Consider the following 12,051-nt stretch of genomic DNA (forward strand, 5'->3'; position numbering starts at 1 on the left):
CCTGTGGTTGCAGAATGCGGAGAATCGGCCGCTCCAGTGTCTTCATGATGTGTGACGCGAGAGCCACCAATCTGTAGTCGTTGATCTTAGTTGGGCGTCCAACTAAGAGTGATGACACCAAGCAGGATGTTTTCCACAAAACAGTGACATTGTCTGTTTGTAAATTAACCAGATGACAACTATTTGTAGAAAACATCAAACTACTCTTCTGTCAAAAGCATATGCTAAACTGTTGTCACTTCTAAGTTTGAAAAATGACAGAGTTAACCCATTTGTTATCATTTAAAAATACGCCTTGATTGGGATGCTCATTTTCTTCTATTCTGCGATGAGCTGAAAGCTAATGTTCCTTAAGACTGACACATTTTTTCCTAAAATCTACATAAAGCAAGAGGCTACTGTGCTACGCGATGTGACTGTTCTGCTACATGAAGAGAGATTCTCAGTTTGACCTTAAATCTAAATGTGTTTAGGATGGAATTTAGATTATTGAGGTACAATTGATTTTGAGGCAGATATTTTTTTATTATTATTATAAAAATAGTGAGATACTGACAATACATTAAAACACACAACCGAACTTACAGAATAAATGGCAACAGCAGGCAAATATGTGTATTTTTTTCGCAGTATAAGTACCAGGTCATGAAATCCAATTAACATCACAAAATGAAGTGTTTTGCCTTGATTTGACTAAAAGCTGACTTTAATCCACAATATAATGAGCTAACAACACTAATAATAATCTAATAATCAATAAGTTTTCAAGTACCATGCAAAATATTTAAGTGCATATAGAACACAATACATACAAATAAGGAAACAGCTAATATTATATTATACTGGCACAGAAGTCTATGAAAGCAGGTCCAAAAATTCCTACATCTGTAGGGTAGACACTGTAGTACTTGTTTACATTACTGTCATCCAGATGACCTTTGATTGTTGTAGATCAAAACTTCATATAAACACTGGTCCCGCTCAATTGTAAACAACAACATTGTGAGCATATTAAAGTGTCTTTGAATAAATTAAATGTCAATATATACATAAAGTAAAAAAAACAAAAAAAACAGCATAGCTTTTAATCACTATAAGAATCATTTCCATTTTGTCAACTTTATGTCTTGCCATAGAAAACAAGACCAGCCATTCTAAACAAAAATACAAATCAGCAAACACATCCACATCAGCTGTGAGGTTGGATTCAACAAGTTAAGCTGCTCAGAATCTTATTTTTTTTATACATAGTTCCTTAAAGAATAAGTGTCAAATAAACTATTCTGAATCTGTGAGCTGAAATTTATACTTTGGGGAGGTAGGAGAAACATCCATCAGTCTGGGAGTCACACACAAATCAGACAATTTATGATGAACACCATGTTATAATGTTTCAAAGACAATTTAGACAAGTGTGTTAAACTAATTGTAAATGAAATTGTTTTATGTTGTCAGTTTTTATCTGTATAGTATAGCTTTTGTAAAGAGTAAATATCATCATATGTTAGGGTAAAACCTCAAAATCTTCAATAATTTAAGAGAGCTTAATTACAAACAGACTACACAAAATGAACTTTTCTGATGTACCTCTAAAGCAGAGATAGCTGTTATAAACAAAAAATATATATTTTCTTGCTAATAATAAACATGTTTCTGCATTAGATTTCAGTCTTAAAGGAAACTTTAAACTGAGCAATGAAAATACAATGATGTTTATACCATGGCTGCAACAGATAGCATTAATGCAGTCAACAATCATATCATCACATCGTCAGCAGTCATCACAGTGACAGTGGGTGAGCTTTGGGAGCATAAATTTCTCAAGTTAGAAATGTTAGACTCTTTTTTTAAACTGTGATTTTTATGTTTTTAAGAGCCGTTGTCATCATAAAACTTTTGCTGAGTTCTATTGATGGTCGCCTTCAATCTTCACAAAAACAGCAGCATGTTAAGATTTTGCATTTACTTTTCTAAATCTTTTCATTGGTGTAATTGAAATGAGATATTTCCAACATTTTTGACTTCAACATATGACGTTTTACACAACAAAATCAACGAAGTAGGCAACATTAATAAGTAAGTACACCTGTTTTTCCCTGAAAGGCTTTCAGCCATTAAACCTCACTCACTGAAATGACAGGACAGGAGGCATTTTTTAAGTTGCTGCTGTCGCTTTCCTCCCCTGTTTGTTTACCGGAACCACCAGAGGTGATCTGCCTGCGAGACGATAAGCCAGACATTTGCACCAGACAGGTGTTGTTTTCTAACTCGGTGTGGGTGGTCGAATTTTGACAACGTCTCCTCAGACCTTGACGAAAGTGAATTGTAAACAGGCCGTAGGTGATGGGGTCCAAACATGCATTGAAGAGGCCAAATATGAACAGCATGTGAGTGAGTGAATGAGAGACCGTCTCCTCCATTTTTTCAGGAAACAACCAATACCACAAGCCAAGCAGGTAGTACGGCGTCCAGCAGATGATGAATGAAGTCACAATGACAATGCTCATCTTCAGAGTTCTCATCCGAGCTTTTGGGATGTTACTGTGAGAACGCCGAAGATGGATGTCTCTGGACAGAGCTGGAACAAAGAAAAACATCATCTCTGTTCTAGAAAATTATTTTGACCTGCAGAAGTGAGACTTGTGACTTACTGTTATTCTGAGCCATGCGGCTGGATATCTCCACCAGGATTCGCGTGTAGCAGAAAATCATGATGACCAGGGGCAGGAGGAAGAGGCACGTGAATGTAAACATGTTATAGAGAGTCTCCTGCCAGCGTTGGATAAAACTGCCATGGGTGGTGCACTGGGTGAAGTTCTCAGGCACTGTTATGGTCACGTTGTGGAAAATAAACATCTGTAGAAAGAAAAAGACAACAGCTTTATTTACCTGATTTTAATGTCAGGTAAATGGATTTCACTATTCACATGGATAGTGAAATCCATGATGCAAACCCTCTATGTTGGCTAACAATGTACACCTATGCACATTGTTCTGATGTGCATAGGTGTAGAGTATTGTTTTTCAGTGGTGGCCGAGGCTCTGTGGGGGGCCAGCAGGAGCCTTCAATCATGAAATTGATTGGTGTGAAGCTCATGAAATTGGAAGAGGTAAAAAAAAGATAATTCTAATAAATTTTGTAATCATACATTTTTAATTTTAGATTTTCTAATACAGTAATTATAATAAAATATAAATAAATATAGCCATGCTCATCTTTCTAACTGGTTGATTGTCAAATCTTTGAAGCTGCTTTGCTCCTCAAGCAAAACATGAAATGGACAAGTTTCTGTCAAGAAAAAAGACCAAAGAAATGATCCAGCAGCCTGGCTGTGGAGAACACTGCTGTAAACAACACACAGAACTCAAGGCCAACTAAAATCAAAAGATATGAGGCAACATTTATGCTAAACAGAGCATCACTACTTTTATTCCAGTAGTGAATAAATGTGAGGGAAAAACATTCTATAAGATGATAGGGTTTTTTTAACATATTTGAGGCATTGCATGTGGGCTTACAAAGGGGGATCCCTGAATAGAAGCTAATGCTGTTTGGGGTTCATAGTCCACCTCTGATTGGATGATCTTCCTCATGGTGTCTCCTTCCCTGGAAGAGCATCTTCATGGTAAGTTGTGTCCAGAGATTCAAACACAGAATCAGCATTCTGTGTTCAGACTTCCTGAACCAGGTTGGAATGGCCTCATTAACCAAAACAAAATCAGACTTCTTCTTTTTTCTGTATGCTTTCTCTCTGTGTACTATTTAATTTTATTTTTGTGTTTTGTCATTGATGTATCTGTGTGATTGTTGTGAAGCATTTGGTCAGATGAGGCTGTTGTAAATGTGCTATCTCGATAAACTTTGACTTGACTATGTCTTTCAGTAACTTTTTGCAGCATATTTAATTTGTATCCAGCTCAGTACTAAGTCCAAAAAGGGAGACCACCAAGACATCCAAAAGACCTGCATTTTAACAACAAAGCAAAATTGGTATTAAACAAAGCAAAAAACTTTATCTTTTGACCAAAGATAAAGTTTAAATTTTTGATCCTTAAATCTAAATATCACATTCAATCTTGTTTTTCCACCTTCTACTACTTTTTCCATTTCTAATCAGTTTTAGGCCATTTTTAATGAAGTGATATGAAATCACTCAAATTGAGGGCATGTATCACAGTGGCCTTTAGAGAAAGTGCAAGCTGTGGGGTGGAAACAGGAAATGGATTAACCCATGATGTATCAGAAATAGAAGATAGATCTTACCTTCTTTGTATATTAAATTAGTCTTTTTTTTTGTAAACCTAGCAATGTCATAGTTTTATTCTTTATTTCTTGAGTCAAGATTTCCACTTACCTTTCAGACGGTTGACTGCTCTGGTCATTGAAAATGGAAAGCTTTTTTTCAGGCTTTACATAAATCACAAAATTACATTAATGAACAATAATTTCGACAAGATTTCCCTAAATGCATTCATTACAGTTTAATGAGGCAAACAGCATCAGTTCAGAAAGACATTGTTCACTGAAGCCCATTTAGGAGCAGATCTTCTTCTTTCCTTTTTCAGAATAGAAAGGACATACAAACTAAGGCTTAGCCACATTTAAAGAATAATTGAAAATCAGTTTGCCCTTAAGGTTTCAAGTATCTAAATGGCATTGATGTTTTTTGTTTTTTATTTGAATGCAATATTGGAAGGGGACCCAGCTCTTGACCAGTTTAAAAGCAATTTGATTCACACCGGGAGACATTATACATCTTGAAAGTAAAACAAAATAAAAAAATGATACAAATTAATCTTAGCAACACAGACCACAGAAAAACACGCAAAAACATTGAAGAGGTGTAACAAGGCCAAAACCTGCATCTCAAAAGGAATATGCTATACATAAATGTTCTGTATGCTTAGGTCATTTAAGCTTCCAGTGAGTAACATGGAGTTTTGTTCACTTTCATTTCACAACCCCAAAGGAACCACAGTGGACAAGATGGAAAAGAACCAAAATAAACCTTTTCCTTTCTTTTTTACTTGACCAATTTTGATTTAAATTTTCCATTTTGATGCTGGATGTATGCTTCTTGTGAAAATTAGATTGGTGGTGAAGTGAAAAAGAGTAGTCAGGTTTACGTGAGCTGGTTTTAAACTCTTGCATGCAGTGCTGGTGTTCATTTGGTCACATTTCATTGCTAACCTATATGTTTGTGTACGTGTCAGTCACACTTAACAGTGTCTGCAACTTCAGGAGACATATTTATTATCTTGTAGCAATGAACAACATACTACAACTTTCAATTTCTGGAAAATGTAATTAAGTAGGAAGATTTGCTCCATTTTAGGAGTCCCTACATAACAAACTAACACCATGTGCAAATTACACTTAGTGGCCTTGACCTTTCCTTTGATGCCATGGTAAATGCAAATTGATACGGTGACCTTCCACAGCAGAGATACAGAGAAGTGACCAGAATCCAGCATTCACTGCATTATTCCTCTGTGAGATGAGAGTCTTGGAGCTCAGAGGCTGCAGTATTAAAGTCAACCAGCTTTCATAAGATGATTTCCTTTTTGATCTTTTAAAATGTAGTCAATAAACAAACAAAACAATAAACAGAATGGGCTTTGTGAAATAGGGTTCATATTTGAAAGAACTTATTGGTGAAGAAAGTTAGATGAAAAGTTGCTTCAAGAGTCAGCAGTTTTATTTATTAATTTTTTCTTCTTTATCAAAACACTCGAGCAGTCTTGATTTTTACTGGTATGTTCTGATCCAGGAATATCAATATTGTTGGGCCAGTTGGGGTATCGAGGAATGACTCTGTATCACATGGAAGACATTGTTAACACTTCCCGGCATCCTGGAGCAGTGAAGCTGAGACCAGAGAGTGCGCCTCAGATGTCAAGAGTTTATTCTTATAAGGCACCCAAAAGATTTTATTTTAGGGCGATGGAGGTAAGCAGACTCTGACCAATTTTCAAACCTCATCAGTTCCAGGAAGACAGGATGGTTTTGTCGTTACCATAGAACAGCTAACACCTGATTATCACCTTCAGAGAATTGGAAATGGGACAATGGGGATTTTGTTGTCTGATCCCCACTATCCCATTTTGTAGATTTGGAGAAGACCTGCAAGCATTTTCCCTTTTTCTGATTTGGTCTGGTGAGAAGTGTACAGGTTATACCTGGGAGGCCTTTGAGGAGAAACTTTCTGTTTTGGAGAAGACAAGGAAACATTATTTGACACCTGAGTAGGTACTAGATTAATGCGATACCTTTTTAAACTTGCTGGTAAAGAATTCAGACATGCTGATTTGATTATGTAGAGAAGACACTAAAACAAACTAGTCAAAATGAAAGCCACTCATGAATTTAAAATTTCTCACCAGTCAGTGATATATACTCTGTAGTAGCTCCTATTAGACTGTGACAATGTTGCACAGCAGCATTTTGATATGCAGTGTGGATTCAGGTGGACTGTAACCTTTAGGTGTTTCTCAGCAGCAGTGATGAGTCAGTAAGCCAGCTGCTTTCTCCATCTTATACAGGGCTCTTGTTTCGGTGGAATGTTGTTCCATTAATAATCTTGTTTTGCTTTGTAGGCTTGTTATTTGAGTGAACCCTCATGTCACCTTTCAGCACAAACTCCAAAATAACTCTTTTTCAATGCAAAAAGTTATTATTAAAGTTGTTTGGAGAACATCATTTCCCACTACATACTGTAGTTGCATTATTTATATGTGCAAACTAGTTTTTACTTATGTTATACAACCCAGTTGCTAGGAACCAACTTAGATATGAAAATACAAAAAAGACCTTAGAGCATCAGGAGGTATTTTGTTGAGTGATTTAGCATTTTGAAATAAAATAATATTTTTGTTTCTAAATCCATGAAACATACATATAACAGGGCAAAAATTTAGGTTTTCCGGTGGGTCTTAAGCCAATATGGACTGTTAACAAAGGTTTCTTATGTTCTCTCTGAGCCACATGATGCATTGCACTGCAACAAATATCTTGTTATATGCTCCTTGTTTGTATGTCTCAGCCACAAATAAATAACAACCCATAAACAAGTTCAAATCTGACAAAAGTCTACAGCTACATTGTAGGTGCAAAATTATCTCTGCATCAAGAATGTTCTCCAGAGCTTTTAGGTTAGGGCATTACATGCCCAGAGCTAAGTGGCTCCTAGCTTTGACAAAACATCACCAGCAGCAGGGAGAACAAATTGGCTTAAAAAAAAAAAAGAGAGAGAAGTCTGATACAATTAAGTAAAACATAAATGGTTCAAACTGGGCTACCCAAACATATAATTTCCAATGTACAAAAATAATAAAATAAATTTAGTCAAAATATTTCATTGTAAAAAAATATAAAATGTACATCTTTCCAGAAAGCAGAAAAAAGAAAACATTGAGGGTTTTTTTTGCAGTTCTTAAAGACAAATCTGAATGAGTGATGATAAAAAAAATCGGCCAAAAATCTCATCAGTCCATCTAAGATTTAAGGAAACAAATCTTTTTGACATCCACTGACAGTTTAGTTCAATTTGCCTTTGCTGTTAAACAAGAATGCAGTGTCAAGACACTACTTTGACTAATATCAGGGATGGACCAACGTAGAAATTTGAACTGATATCCAATGTTAATATTGTAGCTGTGATTGCTAACTCTTATTTGCCAATATTACAAATATTATTTTATATTTGACTACCCTTTCAACGACCAAACCCCTGATTTCACCACACCCTCTCCGCTTCAGTTAACTTCCCATGAGCTACATGACTATGACTGTCACATGACCTAACAAATACTACATGACCAAAACTCCTCACCTGCAGAAACAAATGGCAACAAGATGGAACTGAATATTGGTTGCCAATATCTGCCTAGTTTTATTTATTGGACAAATATCAATAAGTTAAAAATGAATAATATCAACCAATACCCATGTTAGAACTAGTATATCATGCATCCCTAGGTAAGATAAAAAAAAATGTTGAAACAACATAACAGTGTAAACAGACACTAAAATAATCACACAAATCATGAAAACCTGAAATTGATATTGAAATTGGCTCCATCAAGTTCAGTTAACACAAAAAGTGATTATCTGTAAGCAAAGCAAAATATCTAGATGAGAAGAACATAAGTCTAAACAAAATCTTAAACAAAATAAAGATTCTTGGACCTAGCATTTATGTGAAGGGCTAATATTCCTTTTTTGTTCAAACTAGAAATGAACACATGTATTTCAAAATTGTATCCATCTCCTTTTAGCAGCTTATTGTTATGTTAGTTTAAATGATTAGATTTGAATAAGAGGTCTGACTTATCCCTGTCTATTTCAGACCTACTGCACCATATGAAACACTGCTAATTTACAAGTATTGGCAGAGACTTTGTTTAGCTGTCAAGCTCTGGGAGTGTTTTGAGACTTGATTAGCGACTTCCTCCCTGATGTTTGGGAACCTGCAGAGATTCTGCAGAGCTGAGGCATGGACATGCTGCACCTGATCAAAGATCTGATTTAATTTAAATGAAGAGCTGCCTCATTTATGCTCAGCGTCTCAGACTAATTTAATCACTCTGTAATTGGTATATTTTCAGAACCTTCAACCTTCTTTAAAGCTTGTTTTTGTGACTTGAACAGAAGATGTTATGTGTCTTTAAAGGAGATACTTTTAAAGATGTTTTGATCACAGGGACATCTCAACCAGCTGTATCAATACAATTTTATTTTAATCATTCAATTAAAATGGTTATACATGTGTATCATATGAAGTAGCTGTGTAAATATGTATTTCCAGAACTTGTTTCAGTTCTGGTACTGAAACAACTAAAATTAAAGCCAATTTACTAGGAAATAATAATATTACATAAGACCAGTAAAAATTTAGTTTTTGACAACTATGTGATCCAGTATGTGATAACTGAAACTCTTTTCACAAGGTTTAGCCCACAACAGGTCATTCCGAAGGAGACTACTCAGAGTGTAGCATGCAAACATAACCATACATAGAAAGTTGAGTGGAAGGAAAAAAGTATGGTACAAATAGTTGCACAGGAAAGAGGGATAGATACAACTTTGACTGGATTGTGAAACAAAACAGATTTATGAGCTTGGGGAGGATTCATAAGACATGACCTGCAGCTGAAATCAGTGCTTTAAGTAATCTGTGTTTTTTTTTAACATCTCAACATTTCCACCATGCCACGTCTCTGAAACAGCAAGTAAAGCAAAAAGAAACTCAATCAAAGTACTAAGTGAATACTGTGTCTTTTTCTGTCAGTTTTTCTTCCAATTCAGATTTCCATTAATACGCTTGGACACAGCACCACGAACAGCCTGCATCTTTAGCAATGATCCTTTATGACCTACTTGTGAGTCTGCTGGATAACAAGTCAACAGTCAATCAGCTGTTCTTCCATAGCTATGCCAACACAAGGCCACAACATTTCTGTATTTAAAAATCTTTATTTACTATTATTATCCAGGCTTTTTAAACGGAATTACTGAAATTAATTAACTTTTCAATGAAATTCTGACTGACTGAGATGCACTTGTATTTTTATGCAACTGTGCTTTTGTAGTGGTGTAGAGTAATAAAAGTTTGATGTAAATCTTCCCCCTGATGTTAGGCTGAGATACATTCCCTCTTACCTGCGGGAGTGAGAGGATGAAGCTCATAGTCCAGGCCACGGTCAACATGATTTTGCTTTTCCTTTTAGCCTCGCTGATTCCCAGAGGATTGAGGATGGCAGACTGCCTGTCTAGGCTGATTACCACGGTCACAAAGGCGCAGGAGTACATTGCCACAAGCTTCATGAACATAAGCAGCCTGCAGGCGGCGTCCCCCGCCTGCCACTGAACCGTGATGTTCCACACCGCGTCCACGGGCATCACGATGAAAGTCACCAGCAGGTCCGCCACCGTCAGGTTCATTATAAGGATCCTGACGTGAGACTTGCGCTTTCCGCCTTTGCCGGCTGCCCACAGCACAATCAGGTTGCACACGGCAGACACCGGCGCACAGAGTGAAGGTAATGATCACTCGGACTTTGGCTGCGGTTGAAAAAGTGGGGAGTTGGAGCGCGTTTCCATCAGCGCTCTTATTGCAGTCCAAGGTGGTTCCCTGACAGCTGCCGTTCACCGTCTGATCCTTCAGCTGGTGGAACATAATGAACCCCCGGGGTTTGACTGACGGGACAGATGACAGGGACACCTAGACTTTACCTTTGCCCAACATCTTCAACTGAGTCTCAAACTGAGAAAAGCGAGAAAAAGACTCATGTTAATTGTTCTGTTTCTCCTCTTGACGCGACATGTGCCACAGGAGAAAGAAAAGATCTGTAGGTTCTCACACCATTACAGAATGCAATTAGGAATTGGCTGCAGAATGCTGTTAATGACGTGCAAAGTCAATCTGACATCTGTATAAAAATGGATCACTGAAGTGTGTATAAAAGGTTTTACAAATACACAACATAGCAGAAGCAAGTAACAAGTAGGATAATAACTGAACTTATAATGTAGCTCATTTAATATCTCTTGCCACTAATTTTAGGTTAATATAAACAGACGAAATGGAAATAAATCATGGGCTGATTGGTAGTATTTTCCGAGACCAAGTATGTGTCTTACCTGGATGCACAGGAGCCGGTGAGCGCTCGTACAGTGATCTCACAGAGCGCGTTTCCACTGCAGTCTCTGCAGCTGTTGCTTCAGTCCGGTTCATTCAGCCGCTGTGACGCGCAGAACTGCTGCTGGGGTCGATCGGTTTGATCCATCCACGAACCCAAGAGAATCAATTTCACTGGAATGTACAACACAATTTCATATAATTTCATAACATAAATGTATAGATTCAGATTCAATTAGATTGGCATTTTGCCTTATACTCAATGGAGATTATTATTTTTTATTACAATATAAAGCAGCGTGGATTTGTGCTTCTGGTTTGGTGATTGTGTGGAACTCCACTTATATGTGTATGTTTTATTCCTTTTGATCCCATCAAAATTATAATTTGTAGCACACTACCTCAAAAGAAATGGTTAATATGAAATATTTCCCTTTGAGGTTTAACTAAAATCCAAGGATTTTCCAAGCTTTGACATTCATGTTTGTTCGATTTTCTACTAGCAGACCTAGCAATCTCTGAGAATCTCACCACAAGCATTAGTGAAAGACACACTATAAAAGCAAAAAAAGATCATAACCACTGAGTAAAAGTAGAATAGATCATAAACTAATTATTACCATGAGCTAATAATCTACTCAATGGTGGTTTATGTGATCATTTGAGATCAGTGTGTGAACTTCTACCCCAGGAACAGATGATCAGCTCATTGAGTATGTATGTGATTATTCAGCTCATCTCGACAGATTGTGACTTCATCGTCACTTTATCCACCAAATTTTTGTGGATGCTCTACAACATAAATGTTAAAGGTTTTCCCAGATGTTTCCTTAACCTCTAGGTCCTTGATAAGCTTCTATTAAAATTAATGTACCATTATTGGATATAAAAGCATGAACCCAATTTAAAATTGAAACTCTTATCAGAAATCTTGGGACTTTTAATGATTAATTTGAATTGTTCTTTAATTTAATGTTGATAACATTAAATTAATCTGCAGTGTATTTAATGATGACTCCTCTCCTGAGAATTGGAGGAGCAGATATAAAGCTGTCATTGTCTTGGCAAGGGTCCAGCTTTTTAAGAGTAATTCATTAATGTCTGGTATGGTTGAGGTCTGGAGCATTCCGGAAGCTTAACGTCGGCCTGTTTGTGTCCAGTTTCCGTGCCAGTTTGATGTGTGTTTTGGATCATTGTCATGTTGGATAAACAGTATGTCCAAATTTCAAGTGGAGACTTTTAATTCAAACCTTCATCAACAGCATGATTGGACTGAAACTTTGATAAAGAACCCGACTGAATTATCTTTTATCAGCTGCAATGCATGATTTACAAGCAATCTCTTTGCAGCCACAATAAAGACAATATATTCTACACACTCAATTGGAAGAACATCAAAAGTTCATTTTTT

The 12,051-nt window shown here is 36.6% G+C and overlaps 1 protein-coding gene across 1 annotated transcript; it reads right to left on the minus strand.

Annotated features, from left to right (window-relative positions):
- Nucleotides 1-526: 526 nt before the first annotated feature.
- Nucleotides 527-10,788, minus strand: gnrhr4 (gonadotropin releasing hormone receptor 4). The gene is given in 6 exon segments (XM_032578851.1): nucleotides 527-2,578; nucleotides 2,652-2,856; nucleotides 9,662-10,024; nucleotides 10,026-10,198; nucleotides 10,643-10,724; nucleotides 10,726-10,788. Coding segments are annotated over 6 exon segments (1,350 nt in total). The 3' UTR covers nucleotides 527-2,114.
- Nucleotides 10,789-12,051: the final 1,263 nt, after the last annotated feature.

The sequence above is a fragment of the Xiphophorus hellerii genome, chromosome 2 (genome assembly GCF_003331165.1).
Source record: "Xiphophorus hellerii strain 12219 chromosome 2, Xiphophorus_hellerii-4.1, whole genome shotgun sequence".
NCBI classification, from domain to species: domain Eukaryota; kingdom Metazoa; phylum Chordata; class Actinopteri; order Cyprinodontiformes; family Poeciliidae; genus Xiphophorus; species Xiphophorus hellerii.